At 26.8% G+C, this 22,796-nt stretch overlaps 3 protein-coding genes across 7 annotated transcripts; all 3 read left to right on the forward strand.

The window, feature by feature from the left end:
• The first annotated feature begins 79 nt into the window (after window positions 1–79).
• On the forward strand, window positions 80–16,409 carry LOC107168337 (uncharacterized). Of its 5 annotated transcripts, XR_016189904.1 has the most exons (8): window positions 87–319; window positions 5,212–5,397; window positions 7,417–7,555; window positions 10,319–10,439; window positions 12,433–12,620; window positions 12,879–13,032; window positions 15,354–15,596; window positions 16,066–16,189. XR_016189904.1 is itself a non-coding variant. In XM_089217889.1 (7 exons), exons 2-7 carry the CDS (start codon window positions 5,370–5,372, stop codon window positions 16,219–16,221), a joined length of 786 nt encoding a protein of 261 aa, XP_089074015.1. In that variant the 5' UTR covers window positions 80–207; window positions 5,212–5,369; the 3' UTR covers window positions 16,222–16,409. The 5 variants fall into 5 exon arrangements, 4 of the variants coding, with proteins under 4 accessions (XP_089074015.1, XP_015373200.2, XP_089074017.1 ...); XM_089217889.1 differs by lacking the exon at window positions 15,354–15,596 and having other exon boundaries at window positions 80–207; window positions 16,066–16,409; XM_015517714.2 differs by lacking the exon at window positions 15,354–15,596 and having other exon boundaries at window positions 16,066–16,409.
• Window positions 16,410–18,851: 2,442 nt separating this feature from the next.
• LOC107168347 (protein N-lysine methyltransferase METTL21D-like) lies at window positions 18,852–22,639 on the forward strand. Its single transcript, XM_015517727.2, has 3 exons — window positions 18,852–19,216; window positions 22,145–22,322; window positions 22,385–22,639. Exons 1-3 carry the CDS (start codon window positions 18,984–18,986, stop codon window positions 22,613–22,615), a joined length of 642 nt encoding a protein of 213 aa, XP_015373213.2. The 5' UTR covers window positions 18,852–18,983; the 3' UTR covers window positions 22,616–22,639.
• LOC149060601 (uncharacterized) lies at window positions 19,093–22,138 on the forward strand. Its single transcript, XM_089215712.1, has 2 exons — window positions 19,093–19,230; window positions 19,307–22,138. The coding sequence occupies exon 2, from the start codon at window positions 20,142–20,144 to the stop codon at window positions 21,384–21,386; it is 1,245 nt and encodes a 414-aa protein (XP_089071838.1). The 5' UTR covers window positions 19,093–19,230; window positions 19,307–20,141; the 3' UTR covers window positions 21,387–22,138.
• Window positions 22,640–22,796: the final 157 nt, after the last annotated feature.

The following is a 22,796-nucleotide window of genomic DNA, read 5'->3' on the forward strand; positions in this document are numbered from 1 at the left end:
AGGGGGGCAGAATGAATATATTATATACAGTAGTATTATAATATATGATTGAATATTATTTTGGTTATTAGTAGTTTTGCCGCGTATCTATTAACATACATTATCAACGCGGTATCGCTTGTGGCTTGAACAAAGTTGGACCTTTGACAACATAAAATTATCGTGCACCGTATACTTAATATTTACAATATATTATTCATTGAATGTGTAATATAAAATTATTTTATAATATTTTTTTTTAAACTATATTTGGGAGAAAAAAAGTAGCCCGCAGGAGGGGCAGCTGCCCATCATCACCCCCCTCGTGCGCACGCCTATGGTACTTATATTAGTATTGTAAAAAATATGTATGATTAAAAACTATTTATTAAATAGTTTATAGTTATTCAATATATGTAAATATATCTACATATATAATAATGCAATTTAGATAACGTCTTATACATTTGACCAATGGCTGTATTAAGTTAATTTATATAGACCTCAATATACCATTGAGTTGATATAATATTATCAATATATATTTTAAACAAATTAATAACTTTAGCCTTTATTAATCTAAAATATAATCAATTTTTTTTAGTTATATAATAAATTTATAATCTTAAAAAAGTAATAAAGTTCTGTACGCATAAGATGTATCACATTACGGTTTTAATACAGATACCAAAAATTGTAAATCTATATTGTAAAATTTTTAAGTTCTTGTGACTTCGATTCACGGTGTTAAAAATCATAACTATACATCACTATTTATTTTTATTTATTTTTTTGACTAACGGGAAAATAAGATGAAATTTATGAAAATACTTTGACTAATTTATTTATAAAAATGAACGATTTGAACTTAAATTTATCGCAAAAATAATTTATGCTGTCTTTGAATTAGCTATTCGTTCTGCACTACTAGATGTTTTTTTTTTAAATGCCATAGGAAAAGGATGTCGTTTTCACTTAGGGCAGAACATACGAAGAACACTTTAATCATTAGATTTATGTAGGTACTCAGGGGCGTATTTAGGGGGGGGGGGGGGTGATATGGGTGTTAGAACACCCCCCATCATCCATATGTTTTTATATTTTCACCAAATTCTGAATTTACTTATTAGACCGAATTTCTATGAAAGACGAAAGTATGTACTTTATCTGTGTTTTGAATTTCAGCATATTATGTACCATATTATTATAATCATTTATTTTTGTGATTTATGATATAAAAATTTAATATGACTTGTAAATTGTACATATACAACATACTTATTATAATTATTTCCATTAATATAATAATTTACATCAATATATGGTACTTGTTTATATTATACAGGGGGTGTGGGGGGCGGAGTCCTCCGCCTTCCAAATGTCTATTAAATTTAAAAACACCTCCGTTAAATGAATCCTGGATACGCCACTGTAGGTACTTACACATTTTCAAAATAAAATAAAAATCATAATATTTTTAAAATTATTTTTTGGACTGCCTTTTTAAATCCAAATATTTTAGACGACTGTCTTACAATCGATAATCGTTACCTAGGTACATACAACATATATTTTGCGACTATTAATTATTATTCTATATTTGCCATAGATATTGAAATATTTTATTATTATAAACTATTGAACTATCATCTATATTATTTTATTATACTCATACTTTATTCAATATTGTATATTTCCAAAAAAAACTCCACCTAATTTAATAATATTATAATTTATTTGAAATGCCGTGTAAAAATGTAAAATGCATTTGATTATAGGTACCATAAACTCCTGAAAACGTTTTATTTAATATTCACATTGTCACATTCTCCAATTTGGTAAAATGTTTACTTGGAAATAAAAATGTTTCAATCTAGAAACCCATCATTTTCTATTCATATGTTTTTTTTTTTTTTTAAATTAGATAAGTCAAAAATAAAGTTTATTTTCTGCACATAAGTGCATGATTTATTAAACTTGTGGGTAAACACTGGACGGCATGCAATTCAGATAGACTCCTCTATGAGGTGGCATGCATTATGGAATTTGGACAGACCCCTTTAAGAGATTAAATGCTATTTGTGCAATTTATTTTTATTTTTTGGCATGCAGTAGTTCGCATTAAAAAAAAATTCCGAAAAATCGCTTAAGAATATGAGAGTTAAACTAGTATTGTTCTGGAGATAACCTGCCAACGCCAACTGGCGACTGTTTGCTATCCGGATCCCAGGAAATACGTTTATTTAGTTTATTTATGTATAGAAAACAATAAATGTGTTGAACGAAGTCCATTAAAATATTAATAGTGGCGGGACACGAAAAAATTCATTACATGAAGGTACTGATGTGCTTAAAATAGAAAATACTTTTCTACCGCGGACTACTTTATTTAATATTTTTTTTTTTAATACTTGACAATGTGCTGACTGTAAATGTGGTTTAACGAGTGAGAGGTCGTCACAACCCTTGAGCCCCTTCTCTTTCCAGACTTGGATACAATATTTAAAGTAAAAGAAGTACTTATTATAGTTATTACAGTAATAAAGTAATATTTTTCTAGCATTCTACAGTATAGTTATTAATTATAGTACGTATTCCTACAATATTGTGATGATAATGGACTATTGGCATGGTTATATATATTTTTTTTTAAAGGTACCTATTAGAGATAAAAAAAAAACATTCAAAGAAAAAATTAACAACAAATATATTTTGGTATGCTAGTAAGTAATATAAAAATGTGTGATCAGCAATCACGTAAATTCATTTTAGAAACTACACCTTCGGTGAAGCGAAGGGATGAGGGGGTTAGATCTCGCATGGCCTTTGCTACAATATTTAAGATATGAAAACCTAATAATCGAAGATTAAAAAATAAGTCATATCCTCCCCTCCACATAACAAAATAATTTTTCTGCCACCAGAACTACCTAATTGTTCGTACCGAAACCCAAAAAACTTACCATATTACCTGCACTTAAAACCTAACCGAATAATTCGTTTCAGATAGCAAATTATAACTTATGTCTAATAACCAATAGATATTCATTGAAACTTTTGTGTAATTTGATACCCAATGTTGTTGAAACAAAATCTAAATTGCAAACGCAATAAAATTATCTAGGAACTCCTAATATTATAATGTATAAACTATATAAACCCGCATACATCGGTCATCGGTGTAAAATACAAATAGGGCAATCGATTGAACGAAGGTTTTTAGGTCTTTATTATTTGCATGTATAAAGTGTATTTATGTTCCGAACAAGTGCGTATAACTATATAGTTTAGTATATATGTAATATGTATATATATATATATTATATTAAATATTATTATTCAGTATTATTATTATCATATTATTATTCAATATTTTCAAAATATTTAGATTAATTTAAAGCTATTTATACACTTTTAATTTTTATTATACCTCAATTATGTCGTAATTAAATTATAATGATATGATAAAGGTAGGTACGCGATTTGTTTAAAAAATCTTCCAACCTATCATGCATAGGTTATATTTATAGAAAAATAAATCACTTTAATGGGTACCTACTTAGTACTTATAGTAATACAAATATGAAATAATATAATAAAATAACCTTCGAGATATAGGCTGACAAATTGTCTCCGCTGAGAGTTATATTTTGTTCTCAATGATTTATGATTGAATTAAAATCAAATCATTTAAAGTATTCAATGCCGAGGTACACTGTACACTTGACACCTAGTATAATACTACTCACATGTGACAGCAGACTGCAGATCCACTTCCTCAGTATTTTATATTTTGATGTGTATTTTAGTTTAAAATCATGGATATTTTAAAAATGTTTCTTTATAAATTCATAATTTTTTATAAGATAAATAATAAATAGTTAGTATGTCCCTGGTTTAGACAAATTATAAATAAACACACTACCTACTTTAGTACTTTATAATATATACTACTGTATAATTTATAATTTGAATTGTATTGTATAGCTATTACTATTATACTTATAGGTAATACCTACTTAGTACATAATATTAAAATATAAAATTATTATAATTATATTAAATTAATGGGTAAATGTATATAGTATAATATAGCATATAAGGATATACTAACTTAAGTAAAATAAATAGAAAATAATAATAAATGACTAGGTATGTAATTATTTTTTCTAATAACTTATAGAATATAATAAATTAAATATAGATTTTCTATAGATTAATAACTTACAAGTACCTACTTTTGTAAAAAAAAAAGTAAGTAGGTAATGGAAGTAACGTTGAATGGTTAGATAACAAAAAAAAAATAGCTTTGAATTCTGCTATTATTTTTTAAACTAAATTAAAAATCAAAACTGAAACATTGAAATTAAAATAATATATTGGATTTCCTATAAACTGATAATAATAATAATAATTGTATCCTAGAACTTAAAATTCGTACCAGATGATATGCGTATATATATATATGATTTTCATAATGTTGATAGGTTAGTAGTATAAGTTTAATATTATAAAGATCAAAAACCTTACAAGTCATAGCAAAAAAGCAATAATTAATTGAATTTAAACTTATAATAGAAGGTTGGGGGGTGAAAATCACTTTTCCCCCTCACGGATTACTATAATAGTACCTACCTTTATCAAACTTTTTCTTCAAAAAATAGTCGTCTGTCAACCTTTAGTTTCATTTAAATAACTATTAGACTGCAGGAGCTGCTATAACTAGGGTATTTTTTACCCTCACTAAACATATTTTTGTTGTTGTTACCTACATGTTGTTGACTACCTATACACTTTTCGTATTGTATACATCGGCAAATAAAAGAAAACCTTGGATGGCATCATAGTTATCCATTGTTTAGAGCACGTAAAACTGCTTAACTTTATCGTGAAATTTTTATCGGATGCATTTCATACTTTTATAGTAGGTAGGTACTGCAAATAAAATTATATTCTCACAACCTACAAACCCAATCAAACTAATTAAAAAGCATCACAAGCCACACAAAGTTTTGTATTATAACGAACAATAAGCACTATAGTCACAAATCTGCAATCAATAACGTATTCACGTCATCATCCAATACTATACAATACATTGTTAACGTGCATAAATTGTGGCTGGTAGATTTTCAAAAATTATAAGTATCATAAGTTATAATAGTTCATAATTTATTAGTTATTACTTTATTAGTAATTACTGACTATTTGACATTTTTTGTTATATTATAGTTCAACGAAGAAAATATTGCCATAGCAACACAATCAGAAATTTATACATACAAACAATACTTTGGATTATGTTATACGATGTACAAGGGAACTCTTTGTAGACTTTCATAATTGTTATACAATTTTAAAAGACCGTTCTATTAAAAAAGAATTTCTTTATGTCAGCAGTAAAAATGAAGATTCCAGGTGCGTATTAATGTATTATAAATAACCTAACTATACATATTTCACTGCCTATATAATTTATCATCATTTATCAACAAACAACATACAACACCTATGGAAATACACTATACCTACCTTAATTTTCCATAAATTTAACATTCACATCAGATAGTAATGTTTATGTTGTTATTCTTTAACAATTATTGAGTTATTATTTATACCTATAGTGATTTAAGTTATTAAATTAATTAAATATATATTTAAAAAATCGTATTTAAATTAATTGATTAAAATTTAAAATAATAAATTATTGTGTATTTATTTTCTTATGTAAATAACTATATAGATTGTATAACTTTATTATATCAAAAATATAAATTAACTCAACCTATAAGAAGGAAAATATTAAAAACGACTATAAGGAATTATAGTAAGACAGTTGATAGTATTTTAGTTTCCCTAGCTGTTAATAACGCGTATTACTCCATAGACCTTATACTAATATACCTTATACCTTATATAAGGTCTATGTATTACTCTTAAATCTAAACACTAAAGCATAGTCTTATTATAGGTTGGTATACCTCGCTATATATTTTATGTGAATTGTGAAAAAACTAAATTATGTATTATAAAAACTTATTACAACATACGACACACGTGATATATAGGTAAATATTCATTAATAAGTTATAAAATATGATCATTGATCTCACAATTATATTGCTGATAGACAATAATAATTAGGTTGGTAGGTGTAAGCGTGTAGTAGGTACCATAGGAACCTATATTTATTGTATATAAACTTCTGTAGATTTTAACTATATGTTTAAAAAAAAAAATGGAGAAGGTAGTATATTAAATGTATATTATTTATATTATTATATTATTTTAATTTATAATACTATAATTTGTATACTATATTTATATAGTATATATACTTCTGTAGACATGTTATACATTATAACGAGATAAATATGTCTCGTCTTATAAACTTTTCTATACAACTGTACGATTGTATTAAAGTATAAAATGATAAAACAACTTAAAGAACTTTTTTTTTTTTATTCTTTTATTAAATATTCAATCTGTTTTACAATAAAAAAACAATAAGAAATAGGAATAACAAAGAATAACTTAAAGAACTATGAGCATTTTATTAAATAAAATGTATTGCGCATAAATGACAAGACCATGCATGTAACGTCAGGCTACAACATGTCCCAGCAGTACCTACGTAGTTTGTAGTGTTTGTACTCTGCAGAGTGCATACTGCTAACTATAAAATTATAGTGCATGTCTGTGTCAGTGGTTCCTAAACATTTTAGTTTTTTTAATGACCGGCGGATGGCATAATATTGCCCCTATTTTGTTAGGAGACTGATGTAGCAATATTTTTTCTAAATTTCTAATAGCAACCAATTAAAATAAAAATTATTTGATATTATTACCTACCATTATTTTAAACTGTTCTTCTGTATATTATATGTATACATATAATAGAGTTATAGGTATTTGAATTAATTTTTTGTTCTAATTCGTAAATATTTTACTAGTTGTCTATAAAATATTGAAGCATCTTAATAAGTCGGTAATGCTGTGGCCTATTATTTATATAAAAATAGTCTATTTCTTTTACTATGATAGTAAGCTGTACCTACATGATTTTCACGAAGAAAAAAAATTAAAATAAAAAGTGAAAATTAACACAGAAACATCGAATATTTTAGCGTAGGCTTATAAAGTTATAAGTTAATAATATTATCATAGTATAACACTCGGACTAAAGACAAATTATATATAAATTACTAACAAGCCAATCGAATTATAATTAATGATCACGAACATTGTTATTAGTAATAAACTAATAAATAAAGATGATTATCAACATCCGGTCATATAAGGCTATTGGCCGTATTTATCGCATTTAGTATAATAGTAAGCATTTAAGAAAATTATCCTTGCATTTAGGTACCGCACTAAAAATTGTCAATTTTATTTATCGATCACTTACCTATTATTAATAATTTATATTTTCAGAAGACGATATTACAACGTTTCTAACAATGAGAAGTCACTTTAAGAAAATATATGATGTAAGACCTAGAGTAAACTGTTGGTCAGAAGCTTGTCCAAGTAAAAAATTATTAAAAAATACTATCAATATTCGTGATTTTCAGTAAGCTATTTTAAATATTAAAATAAATGAGAAAAATGTAATTGGAACTTATAGTTAACGAATTTTTACTTCGACTTTTTATAACTACAATTATTATTTAAAGAATCACCAATCTCCAATCATTATATACCTAATCTATATAGGTATTATTGTATTAAGTTTAAGTATAGTATACCGTATAACAACTATACAGGGTGAGTAACAGAAAATAATTCGGTAGCGGGATGGTGGTGGTTCAGCATATTTTTAATACCTTTATATACGGCCGAATGCCGATACTGGACATTACATCAAATTATATATTATGTTTAAAATGAAAAACTTTTTATTACCTAGGCATTAGCTCATCGTTATTACTGCTTAAAAAAAAAAAAAATGATTAATATAGAATTTTTAATTTACAGACAATATTCTCAATTTAAATTGTTCTACTATTGATAAATTCGAGGGGGGGGCACTCCACCACAAATTGTGGCCTTGATATAATAGGTATATGGACTATGGCAGGGATCTTCAAACTACGGACCGCCGGCCAAATGAACAAGTTTTCACCGGCTCCCCAGAGAACAGTAGATTATTTTAAAATATGTGTTATATCCAAAATTCGTAATTGACGTACATGTCAATTATCACTTGTATGATAATTATATATTTGTATATTATATAAGTATATTATAAGAACTATTTATAAATATCATGTATATATTTCTATAAAATAAAAATTATATGTATTTATGTACTTTTGGCCCACTAAAAAATTTTGATACCAATTTATTATTTTATATAGTCCTTGAATAAAAAAGTTTGGAGACCCCTGGACTATAATATACACTGTAGAACATTGAGTATTTTAGTTTTTAGTAGGTAACTATAGGTATTAGACATTACACAAATACGTTGTAACCTTGTAGGTTATTAAAGACAGATTACAGATGTCAGATCTATTATTTTTGTATTACTATTTAATTAAAATTAAATTTTTTTTAAATATTATTACTCCACTATTCTATTACTAAATAATATTTTAAAGGATGGCAGTGCGTTGAGATATTTTTTCTTTCTGACTATCGAATAAAAATAATATAGACAAAATGCGCATTTGCTTAAAATCATTTTTGTAATCTTGAGTAAAATCGCCAATTACAAAAATTAAAGCCAATAATATTTTTGAGCATAATATGGGATATTGATTTACCTAAATAGTGTCTCAAAACAATGAAATATCTATTTCAATTTACAAATTTTATTTTTATTTTTAAACTCAAATAATAATAAAATATAAAACCGATAATATGTAAAATCCACAAAATTATTATCCTCTGTAATTTTTTTTAACATAATGTGATTTTACTCAAACTAAGAAATCATAAAAAGAAAAAGATCTTAAGAAATTAAGTTGACATTATAATAGGTAACTCCATCATATTATTTTATCTAACAGCATCGGTAGTCAGTAGATGTATCAAGTAAATTTTCAAGGTGATGCACTTTTCATACTCGAATGGATATGAATAACAAAAATAAATAATACAATCTATAATCAATGTTTTTAAGACTGTAACTATTTTTTAGAAACTAAAATTGAGGTTATATATTTTATATTTAAATGCTTATAATAAAGTATAATGATCAAATTTCTGAATTAAATTTAATTATAAAAACAATTTTTGGAAATCAATATAATTTAAAATACATTTTTTATTTTGTATGTTAAATCAATGAATACGAATTAATACTTAAGAGCAAATCAGCGCCATTATTTTTTTCTATCGCTGACAGTCAGACCCAATTAGAAAATTTGCGTTCAGCCACCCAACCTGAAGTTTCTCAGGAATTTTCAATGGTGGGAGGAGAGTTATGGATCATTTTTAGGAAAATATGTAAGGGGTATACAACTCTAGTTATGACATTTAATTTTGTTTTTAATATAGTTATATTATTTCTATCAATATTTTTTTTTCAGGTGCAACAAATATAATATATTTAATAATATATTATAGCTAATTGTAAATAAAAATTATACGATATAACAATGAATTTTCACATCATTAAAAAATATAATACGGATTGATTGCAAAATAATAAAAAATAAATGGTCAATAGGGAGGGGGAATTAAACCCCATGTTCCGCATAAGTCATCAAACCTGCCCGCGGGGTTGTTAATTTTAGTAATTTAGGGTGAATTAACCAAAATTACCAAACTGTTGTCCATATGCTGGCTATTTTGTGTATAGTAATTAAGTGTCTCCCCCTTCCATACATACAACTAAGTAAAATACACCACTGCATTGAACCACCTAAAAATTTGGGTGGGTGCTGAATGAGTAGGTAAAAATAATTATCTAGAATAATATTAATACTTATAAGTACATAACGCATTTGTACAGTTATTATTGTTATTAATTTATCAGCATATTATAATAGGCTGTTTGGCTGTTTATCTAAACGATTTTTGTAACAATATTGATAGACGATAGTTTAGATAATTTTAGGTTAGGGCTTTAGTTAGAATCGATCCACATTTTTTTTACTGAACTCAGCACCACAGTGCCAAACTAAGCAATGATATCATCGAATTTAAATTTTAACATATCTATAACGAGTATCTATTATTAATTATACCTACCTACTCAAATGACGAAGTACACTCAAATTCTATGCTATACCTATAACAGAAAGATTTCTTTTGTAGTTTTTGTTCTTTAACTAGGTACCTAAAATTATTCAATGTTCTTAGTTCTTATACTAAAAATTATTTACAGAGTTCTACCACATTATTGTAATTCAACAATTAGTTCTACAGCAAAAAAATCAAAACAACAAAAATATGATAATAATAAATTATCTCGTCCACTATCAAGTAAAAAGAAATCCATAAATGGAGTAAGTATACATATTTCATATTATTAAACATCTAGGAATTCTTTATTATATTATATACCTAGACCAGAGGTTCCTAAACTTTTCATACTCGTGGCGCCCTTTTATAACTGAAGTTTTCTCATGGCGCCCTTAATAAAATTTACGACCTTTTTTTCATCGTAAAATATCGTTGTTTATTTTTAGACCAGATAATATAGTCCAGCGTTTCCCAAACCATGGGTCGCGACCCATTATTGGGTCGCGAAATTTTTTTGATGGGTCGCGACTCGTGGTTACGATTACAGTTATTTTAGTCGTAAATTGATAAATAGTATAAAATAACTAGTATTGTAGAATAAATGACGTAAAGTTATTATGATTATGGAATTTTTTTTATCTTATCGGTAAATGTGCTAATGACTAGTGACTAGTCGATATTCACACTAAATTTTCTATCATACTAATTTTTTGTATTTTTTTATTATTTATTTTATTTATTTATTAATTAAGTTATTATTATTCAGTATATTGTATTCGTATGTATTGTATTTTATAAAAAAAATCAATGATAAAATGGATTATAGTAAAAATCTTATTTATTTAAGGCATACTTTTTTTTAAGGGGGGGGGGGGTCGCGTACCTAATAAAGATTAAATGTATGGGTCGCCATTGCAAAAAGGTTGGAAACGCTGATATAGTCGACAGCGAGGCACAGCCGCGGTTCCCCTGACAACACACCGCGGCGCACCAGGGTGCTGTGGCGCACAGTTTGGGGACCTCTGACCTAGACATTATAGCTAGGGTTGAGCGGTATTAATGATTCGATTGATTATTGTATCTTATATCATGAAACATAACTTTAAAGTATCAATAGCATATTGATATTATATGTATTATGCATAGGCGCCCCCAGGAGGGAACAAGACGGGGCACTTCCCCCCCTAGAATTTTTAATTTGTTCTCCAAAGCATTATATTTAACCTTCCAATTTTATATTAATAAAGATTATAAAAAATAAGATTATACTTTTAAAATATAAGCATAAGATGTATAAAAAAATCTTCATTTATTTTTTAAACTAATTTTGCCCCTCCATAGTAAAATTTCTGGGGACGCCCGTGGTATTATGATACATTTTATATCAGTATCATGTACTTTTTTCGCTAAAAGATACAAAATTGTATAATAATGAGTACCAAGACATTTTGATTTTCGATTTTCATATTTTTACGAAAATTGTCCAGGTGCTTGAGCCAAAATTAACGATAACAAAAAAAATGTAATGTAATGAAACGTATTTAACAATAATAGTACCATAAAATCCTGTAAATTTTACTTAGGTCAATCTTGGTATCAGAAGATAAATTCTATTCCAGATCCAAAAAAGTAATATAACGATCAGTCTTCCGATATAGCCAAATGGTTAACAATGTTCTTTGGATTACCATTTTTACCGTCGAACGAAGTCGAAGGTGCTTTTTTCGATATTCAAAATCTAACGCCCGACTTTAATTTACCGTCTGTCCACATCCCTCAGGGCGCAAATAAGCTGTAGCCCAAGGCCTGAAGGGGCTGAAGGTCAAAATCCCTCGAAGTTTTAAGAAAATGAAAACGTTATTTTTATTGTGTATATTAAAATATTAAATAGGGTACTGTAATATTACAAATTTGTTTATCCGTTTAGCCCGTTTAGGGCAGAAACCTAAAATAAAATCTGGACATCAGTTGGTATGCTAATTGCTAAGCTTATGGGAGACCATAGTAAAAACCAATTCGGTGTTAATTACATTTTAAACCATTAATATATAGGTACCTAAATATAATATACCTATGTACCTTATTCTAGCAGTGTTGTTGTAACGATGTTGTTATTATGTCACCTTCTTAAATATTATAATATAAGCATAGTACCACAGAACGTAGTTAAAATTAAAAAACATAACTACTACTAACGATAGTACCTAATGCACCACAGATATTAGTTATATTTTAACTCATCATTCATGATTACAGAACTTAAATTATGAATGTGCATATAACGATGACGATTTCGGTTTTGGATTAGCAGAAAATAGCAATCGAAGATACTATTCTCCTGAAACCCGCCACTCCCACCTTGCGGAAAACACACCTAAGATATTATGCAGTCAGCAACATTCATTACAATTAGAACATCCCAAAGATACGAAAAAAAAAAAAGAGTGAGGAAAAAGTTATATTTTATTTAACCCTGTATTACAGTTTAAGTTATAAGTAATAACCCATATAGTACCGGAAGCCCCATGGATAAATACATTGCACTACACAGCTAAAACTCTCACTAAAAAGTGTGTAGGGATGTAGAATTTACTGGTAATAAATTTTCGGTAAATTAAGTAAATTGGTAAATTTTTCAATCATTCATATTCATGAATAGCTATTATCTAATATTAAAATAATTTTTCATTGTTTTGTTTTAGTAAGTTTTTACAAAATACAATGGATGAATCATCATATCAACGATTTCTTGAAGAAATGACAAACGAAGTAGTTAGACTTGACTTGTCAACAGATAAAGCATTGAAAAATGTTTTTCGTAAACATATAAAACACAATATTGGAAAGCTTGATGAGGTAGGTTGTGGAGTTGTGCTTGCTTATGAATTATAATAGGTAAGGTAATAATAATTGTTATTTTTTCGATAAAAAAAAAAATTGTTGGAAATATTTTTTTTCATAGAATGAGATTAAATAGGAAAATATTATATAAACATACAGCTATTTTATCTACTAACCGCCTATATTGACATTTCTTAAGAAAATGGTGCAACAAATTATCATGATATTTCACAGATGAAAGATTTTACTTTTATTTATTTATATTGATTATTGATTTTAAATTTTAAATTATTCATTAGTATACAATTTATAAATAAAAGGCCAAAGAGACATTCAAAAAATATAATTAAAGATAGTATATATTTAATCTGTACCTATACCTAGGGCTTAGGCAATAAACTATTTAAGTATATGTATGTATACCGAATATATAGACATATAGTATAACCAGGTAACTAGATATAATCTATCAATTATATAGTTGTTAAAAGGAATAGATTTACAAAGTAATCCAGACCAGTTTTAAGTTAAATTAATAAACAAAATTTAATTCAGTGAATAATAATAATAATAATATTTATATATTAGGTATACGCACACATGAACGTATATATCGGCAACGGTAAGCGGAAAAAATGACCACGGAAAAAAACCCCCAAAAAAATCCAACGAGAAAAAACCCAAAAATTAAAAAAACTCACGAAAATAAAAGTGTGATTTATATCATTTTATTGATTAACTCAAATACGAAATACCTATCATAATACAATAATCACATAGTTATTTCATTTTGTGATAAAACAGTACATAATTCAAACTATAAATATAATAATTAACAAATATCATAAGTGATGATATCATCACAATATTACAGATAATAAAACATAATCATAATTCATAATAATAATCGCAATAGTCGCAAAAATAATAATTGTAATAGTATAATTGTGTAGGTACAACAATTACAACCAACAACCAAGTGTATACTAATGGAATACTACATGTCATATTATTTAGTTAGTACCTATTTGGATGGATACAAATACCTGTCATTTGTCAGTAAATTTCAATTTTATTACCTAACTAATATTTTGACTGGTTTAAGCAAAGTTTTCAATTTATATAAACTTGCATAAACTAGATTAAAAATAAAAAAATATTATATAATAATTATATTAAATATAGATATATTAACATTTATTTTTAATTTTAATTTTTTCAGAGGGCTTTTTTTCCTTGGTAATTTCTTTTGTATGGGTTTTTTTCCATGGGCTTTTTTTCCGTGGATTTTTTTTTCGTGGGCATTTTTTCCGCGATTCATCGGCAACGGGTCGCATAATATCTCGACTGCCGTAAAGACAAGAATTGTGTACCTACATAATCATACTATAGCTAATATAGTAATATTACTAACTGTCACACACACACACACACACACACACACAATATTGAAAATATGTCATCTCTGTATTTTCAATTTTTCTATAAATGTATAACTATATAGCTAAAATACAGTATGATAATACTACTAATTGTATACAATCTACAGAGTAACAACTAAATTATAATTTAATATTTCAACAATGATATTGTATATATAAGTAAACAATTACCTAAGTATGGAATTTAATATTTTTATTTTACATATTGAAAGGTAAAATATTATCATTATAATATTACCTATATAAAGACTTTTAAAGGTATAAAATAGGAAAAAATCAATTTTTCCATGGTACCTATTGACTATTATTATATATGTAATAAAAATGTTATTGACCTTATTGTACACCCTTCAGAAGGTTAAGTTAGGGTTAAATAGGTATAACATTATGCTCCTATTAATTTAAAATTGATTATAAAGTTCTAAGTAGTTAGATCATTTTAGGATTCAGTACTAATTTATGGATTTAAAGCTGTTAAGACGGTGATTCCCAATTGGTGGTCAGCGGACCCCTAGGGGTTAATAAACACGTATTGATTTAAAATTCCGGGTATTTTGCGCAATCACTATTGAACTCGATTATGACTAAAAAGGTCAACAAATATAATTTTTTTTCATTTTTATAATAAAATAAAATTGAAAAGTAAGTGATCACAAATAAAGGATCCCCATTCTATGTCCAATTTAAGTTTTAGCTAGAGTTTCGTGGATAATGCTAATTGGGAACCACTGTGTTGAGAGTATCATCATTTTTAAACTCTTAAATCAAGAAGAAGAAAAAGTTTGTTTGTATTATGTTTTAAATTACATAATATCAAGTAACAATGTTGTAAATATTATTCAATAATTGACAGAAATTTGTTTCTGTTAATAACCAATACTTTTGCTATTACAGTGAAACCTCTTAATGGATACCTTTCAATAGTGGACACATTTTAATTCCCAGGCAAAAATGTATAGGTATACATAATAGGAGTTATAACCTCTTAATAGTGGATCCTCTAAATAGTGGACGTGGACACTAAAAACTGATACCAAAATTAAGAATTACCTTTCATGAATGGACACAATACATGAAGATATCACGAAAAGAGCAGAAAAAATAACACAAAAAAAAATATTACAGATATTTTTAATTGTACATAAACATAAAACATTATATATTTTTAATAACATTTTTATACCCACTTTTAAATACATACATGTTGTGTATATAATAAATAATCAATTAATATGTACCAACTTCAATATATGTATATTGTATATATAAATGTATAACCAATTCTCTATATATAGTGTCTCCCTAAAGTGGATATTTAGTAATTTTTCTCAAATTTCCATTATGTAGAGGTTTTCTCATTAGTGTACATTTTTTAATTCTCCATAGTTGTCTACTGTCTAGATTTTACTCTGTATACATAGAATACTATTTGCTCAGTCTAAAGTGTATTATTTTATGTTGAAGCTGAATATCATTAAATATTATTTATTATACATTTTTGTAATAGGTAATTTGTAAACACATTAATTAAACACAGAATAATTTGTTTTAATAATTCATAAACTATAATACATTTATTGATTTAATCTATTTAAAATAATTTTAGAAAAAAATGATGGCAGAAGTGATGAAGGTACAAGCATTATTAGATTTACCATTGGACAACGATGATCGATATTCTGGAATTGATGACATGCCAACACTTTCAACAAATAATGCAACTATTCCACATGACTTACCAGCATTAAAATCTATAAAATAATTTTTGAATGATCTAGATCCATAAAATAATGTGTACAGTTATTTTTTTTTTTTTTTTGCTTCAAAAGAAAAAGCACCAGATTGTTACTTGCTTGTCCAATTTTTGGATAATTAATTATGATTAGATATATTACCATGTTGTATTGAATATTAATATTATTTTCTAAATTATACAACATATTATAGCTATACAGTGTGTTCAAGTAGATTGGAATTTTGGGTACTGATATTATTTACATATTATAAGGAACATATAAAGAACATACCTATTTAAGAACAATCATCAAAATCACTGACCCATTTACTATAGGTATATATTATGAGAAGAGAATTGAGTTGGGATTTTTAAATGGCAACAACCATTTTGGATTCTGTTTGGAGTAGCAAATATATTCATATCACAATTCACAATGAAATCTGTCATCTTCTTTTAGTGCAAGCAACTTTATAGGGAGTATAATGAGTAGGTAGTAATTGTTAACATATTGGATCCAGTAAGTAGTTTTGTACTTTATTATGGGGATAAAAAGTAAAATATTCTTGACACTTTTCAAAGTATCTGAGAAAACAAATAAAAATAATTAAATTAATTTTTTTGTAAAACTAGTGTATCGTGTTTGTTTTCAAATTACTAGAAATAACTTTTAAATACCGAGAATTAACAAATTACGAAATATTAGTATAATTTTTCTTCATATCGATGAATTACAGTGGTATACAAATCAAAGAACATTATAACAATTCGAAAATAAATATTGTTATAGATTTATTTAAAAGTTACCTAATCATTAGAAAATCTAAAAAATAAAAGTAGGTATATCTAATAAGCATATTGCATTTTAAACCATCTACTAAAATATGGCCACACCCACTAATTAAGCTTACACATGAGCCACGAGGAATCTACCACCATCAGGTAGTTTATACCTACAATATACATATTGACATATTGTACGTATTAAACTTACTAGAGATAGACTTAAGTTAGGTACACGTGACACGTCATAATGACATAACACATTCTCATTTAATATGTAAGGAATACGAGCTCAGATTGCGAAATGAGTCTCTGAGAACTTGGTGCAATGGTGCTTAAAATATTATATTCCTCGAATGTCCCGTCTCCCATTTGCTAGAATGTCTAGACAAAACTAAATGTTAACACCAACTTATCCAAAATAATATCATCCCCTCCACTCTGGAAAAGATTAAAGAATAATTAAAAAAACATAAAAATAACCGAACTCACAGTGAGCATACAGGACCACACTTCTTTAATTATGTAAATTATTTATATATAAAAAAAAAAAAAAAATGTTTTCATTTAGACTTCAATTAATTTTAGAAATTGAAAACTATCCTTAAATGATGTTAACAATTGTACGCTAATAAATCGAATGTTTAATGCCTTATAACTAATATTAATAATAAAATAATAGTTTCGTAATTATAACCTATATAACTAAGTATTTTTCAACGGAACCACGACTATGTTTAATTTTTAAATATTTATGTCGATATTTTGTGCACATCAGTGGTGTACATACCATGTATATACTATGCCGGAAGAGTTGGAATTGTTCAATTTAACGAAATGAATACAATTTGAACAAAAAGAAATGTGTACAACATCTAATAGGTGGTGCGTTTAGTATTTTTTGGTTTGATTTTGATATACGAGTAGATGAGCAAATATTAGAAGTTACTATTCTTTTAGAGGGATTGATTAATTTGAGTAGGTTTTCATTTTCGTTGGTTTTGATAGATTTTGTTTATTATGTCATTGTAGGATTGACAACTTTTATAATTTCAAAAACTGGACACCTTCTGAAAACCTAATCTTTTTACTTTTTAGTTGTCATAAACTTAATTTGTGATAATATGATTAGGTAATGATTATAAATAATTAATTTTTTAATTAGTTTATTACTATATTTCTGATAATATTTCTTGGCTTCTTGCTATTTTAAAAGTTGTATTTTTTCTTGCTTTTGCCAGCTTTATAAGTATAATATGTCCTCTATCTGTTTCCAAAAATTCACAAAATATTATATCATCTAAAAGTTGATACTTACTTGTCGACATCGCATAAATACATCGAGGGACTTGGGAAAAACCTGAATATTTAATAATTTATGTCGTCCAGTAGACAATCTGAACTGTCCATGCGAAATCTGGACGGTTGGCTATATTAAGGTTGTTGAGACATGTCTCGATGTTAAGTAACAAGTATATAATATAATTATAAAATTAAAAAAAAAAAATGATTTCATATCCGACTTCTCTGTACCCTGTATAAAATAATTGGTGATCAAGTTTACCTACCTCAACTTATATTTTTAAATAAACTAGGGATCTAATCATTTTTATAAATGATATTATATCAATAATCTTATTAAATTGTTAGTTAATAGTTGTAAAATGCTTGAACATGTTTCATTATATTATGTATTTAAAGATGATAATAATCCATCTTGATTCTTGAATATTATATCTGATAAATAAGTAGGTTAATTAAAAATTAAAATCTCCTTTTAAGTTATGAAAATGCAATAGAATATACAGCATTCTGGTTATCGCCTTATCAGAAGTGATAACTGATAATGGATCTCAATTCTCAGATATTTATCTAAAGATATTAATTTAGTGTATACTGTATACTAAATACTTGTTAGAGTTGGATTATTTAAACTTTTATATACATTTAACGATTGAATTTTTCATTACTGCAAAAAGTGCAAAACAATAAGCCATCGTTCAACAATGGATTCGAACGCTTATTATAGGGAATTCGATTTGGAATCAGTTAATGTCACATTGCAATTTTGCCAACAGGAGTATGGTGATGTCAATTGTGTTGTATGGGACGCATCACTAGTATTGGCCAAGTATTTAGAAACTTTGTTTTTAAAAAACAGTGAGACATTCAAATCTAAAAGAATCATTGAGTTAGGTTCAGGATTAGGATGTGTCGGTCTAGCTGCTGCATGTTTCGGGTAAATCTAAGATCGTAAGTTATTTTGAAAGTAGTGTATTTGTAGTAAATGCATTTTCTTATATTTACCATGTTTATGTTTTGGTGTTAGGGCGGTTTTAAATCCAGGAGTGTTTTTATTTCTGTTTGGTAAATAAATAATTCAAACCATCAGTAAAAATATATCCGTGAATATCAAACTGTTTTAATACAATTATATAACCATGGACTAATAATTGTAAAATGTAACTTTCTATAAAATTAGAAATTTCAGTCTAAAACTGTTGGTATATAAATATAAATTAATGATTATAAATATTGAAACTCTATCAATGAAATTTTTTTGTATACATAAATACATATGTGTAAGACATTTTTCAACAATTTCCGTGAGTAAATTACACTAACAGGATGCTACATGGTCATTTATTGTTTCCAATTTTCCATCTTACAAGTGTGTTACATAGAAAATGGGCAAATGTAAACTCCCCTGAAACATTTTGCTACCGTATTACACTTACGTAAATTCCCCTAAAAATATTTTGCTACTGTATTACACTTATGTAAACTCCCCTAAAAACATTTTGCTACTGTATTACACTTATGTAAACTCCCCTAAATAACAAATTTATTATTATTATTTTTTTTTTTTTTAAATTAAATAAACTATCCGCGGCATCAAAGGCGTATTACATTTTATTTTATATACATTTATACATTAGATAGATAAGAGTGAGTTTATGGGAAAATACAGTATATTATCTAGAATCTAGATTGCACTTTTATAAAACTAATAATAAATAGTAATAAAGATAACTGGGTCTAACTATTTTCCTTTCTCAGTCAGTCACATACCATAGACGTTAGTTGATCTATATTCTATAATACATTTTTAACATTGTTTTAGTTTCGTGTGATATTTTTCATTTATTTATTAATTAGTAGTTATGTCAGAAATCCAATTTATTACCAGTGAACGTGGTCGTTCATTAATTGTTTATAAACTTTTTAAATATTATTTTGAACGTACATTGATTGTAACTGGTGAAAAGAAGTGGCGTTGTTGTATTAAGAGATGTCCAGCTTATATAAAAATATTAGAACCTTCAAACTTAATAACATCAAGTAATGAAAATCATAACCACGAATCTTGCAGTGAACAAATGATACAGCGCCAACAGTTGTCTACATCAGTAAAAAGAAAAGCCACCGATAATCCTCATGATAAGCCAAGTAAAGTTTTAATTCAATGTTTAAATGACCAGTCAACTAATAAATTAGAAATCACTGATTTAAAATATGCTAAAAGAAACGCATACAATGCACGCCGTAATATTTTACCTTCTTTACCAACAAGTATGAATTCTGTCCACGAAGCTATAGAACAACTTAATATAAAAACAGTCCAAGACGAACATTTTGTATTAACAAATAATGTAATAGACAATTTGATAATTTTTTCATGTAAATCAAATTTAAAAGCTTTTTGTAAAGCTGAAATTATTTATCTTGATGGAACATTTGATTTTTGTGCACAATTTTTTTACCAATTTTTAACTTTTCATGGTTATTTAAACGGTCATTATGTTCCTTTAATATTTTGTTTATTGAAAGATAAAAAAGAAGTAACTTATAAAAAATGTTTTCAAACAATACATGAATTATGTAATGAAGTTGATAGTGGTGAATTCAAACCAAATAAAATTGTAACCGATTTTGAAAAAGGTTTAAGAAATGCGTGTATGTTACAATGGCCAGAAATTAAATTAGATGGTTGTCGTTTTCATTTATCACAGGCGTGGTGGCGCGCAATTCAAAGATTTGGGCTCGCAACTGATTATAAAAATGACGAATCAGAAATTAGTATGTGGCTGCATTACTGTTTTGGATTAATATATTTAAATCCAGAAGATGTTGAAAACTGTTTTAGTATTGACTTGTATAACATTAAACCAAACGATGACCGCCTGGATAAATTTTATAATTATTTAAAAAATACGTATATTGACGAAGAAGCAACTTTTCCACCAAAAGTCTGGGCAGAAGCTTCTTCTGAATTGACAAAATCGACAAATGCATGTGAATCATTTCATGCCCATTTTAATGCAAATTTTAATCACAGTCATCCAAACATTTTTATATTTATAGATACATTAAAAAATATTCAAACAGAAATTTACATAAAATTATAAAGTATTCATAAAACAAATAACTCCCATAATAATAAATTAAAGAGACGACAACAATTTTTAAACCAGTTAATAAAAAATTATAAAGAACAAAACATTACTACATTCCATTATATAAAAACAGTTTCACACTATTACTCAATTAAAAAATAATTATAGTTTAAATAAACCTAGACATATAGTATCTAGTATGACAATGAAAAATAATTTTTCAAAATAAAATTGAATAAAATAATATAAATGCAATACAAAACACAAATATTTTTGGAGGATAAATAGAACCGCCTCCACGTGGTGTCCTCTGGGTTACGCTAAATGGTTCTATTAAAATATTTTAAGGGGAATTTACATTAGTGTAATACAGTAGCAAAAGGTTTTTAGGGGAGTTTACGTGAGTGTAATACGGTAGCAAAATGTTTTTAGGGGAATTTACGAAATTTTAGGGGAGTTTATAATATTATTAATAATATTCCAACCAACAAGTTTCACCATAGGTCGATTTACTCTAATTTTTAAACTAACAGAGTTAAGTGTAAATTGTCCATGTAACGCACTTGTAAAACAGAAACAACAAATGTCTATAGTAACATCCTCTGAAATTTATAATTAATACTCAATTACAGAATATTTTTTACATTAATTTTAAGAGATTTTTTTTCATTTTTTTTTTTTTTTACATTGTATAATATTCATTTATAGTTTAATTATTTTCAAATAATATGTAGTTTTAATTTAATGTATAAAATATATACATTTTTTAGGGCAAATGTCAAACTTACAGATTTGCCAGAAAACTTACCGCAGTTAAAACAAAATGTTGATGAAAATACACCTTGGTTAAAAGGTTGTGCTCAAACTGTTGCATTAACATGGGGCACCACACTTGAGTCTGAACATTTTGATTTTCTATTAATGGCAGATTGTATTTATTATCCAGAAGTATAATATTCAAATCGATTTTTTATTGCTAGTTCCGTAATTCATTATTCTATTTTTTAAAGGTAGTGGAGGCATTGGTGAAAACAATAACTGAGTTGACTACACCAAAAACAGTTGTATTGATATGTCAAGAACTTAGAGAAACCGAAAAACAAAAGAACACCTGGAAAATGTTTTTAAACTTATTGCTTGAACACTTTGAGGTATCATACGTTCCAGAAGAAGAACAACATCCAGTTTTTAGAAGTTCTGATATAATAATAATAAATGCCAAAAAAAAAAAGTGTTTGTGAAATAAAAATTTAATGTAATCAAAATCTATGAATATTTTGTCCAGTGAGAGAGCCCAACTAGTTGGCAACAAAAACACACTATATTCCTCACACTACCAGTATTATTGGCAACTGCATGGTAGAAAAAATTAGATCTCATACTGTCATTTGGATACAACAGTCGCAGAGTAGCACCTCTTTC

This window comes from Diuraphis noxia, unplaced genomic scaffold, assembly GCF_037042655.1.
Source record: "Diuraphis noxia isolate RWA-SAM2 unplaced genomic scaffold, SU_Dnox_SAM2 contig0001, whole genome shotgun sequence".
In the NCBI taxonomy this organism is placed as follows: Eukaryota; Metazoa; Arthropoda; class Insecta; order Hemiptera; family Aphididae; genus Diuraphis; species Diuraphis noxia.

Excerpts from the sequence above, each read along its gene's own strand:
- LOC107168337 (XM_089217889.1), top strand. The coding sequence starts at position 5,370 with ATGTCAGCAGTAAAAATGAAGATTCCAG. Across the intron at positions 5,398-7,416 it reads AGTAAAAATGAAGATTCCAG|AAGACGATATTACAACGTTT; the intron begins GTGCGTATTAAT and ends TTATATTTTCAG. Across the intron at positions 10,440-12,432 it reads AAAAGAAATCCATAAATGGA|AACTTAAATTATGAATGTGC; the intron begins GTAAGTATACAT and ends TCATGATTACAG.
- LOC107168347 (XM_015517727.2), top strand. The coding sequence starts at position 18,984 with ATGGATTCGAACGCTTATTATAGGGAATTCGATTTGGAATCAGTTAAT. Across the intron at positions 19,217-22,144 it reads CTAGCTGCTGCATGTTTCGG|GGCAAATGTCAAACTTACAG; the intron begins GTAAATCTAAGA and ends TACATTTTTTAG. Across the intron at positions 22,323-22,384 it reads ATTGTATTTATTATCCAGAA|GTAGTGGAGGCATTGGTGAA; the intron begins GTATAATATTCA and ends TATTTTTTAAAG.
- LOC149060601 (XM_089215712.1), top strand. The coding sequence starts at position 20,142 with ATGTCAGAAATCCAATTTATTACCAGTGAACGTGGTCGTTCATTAATT.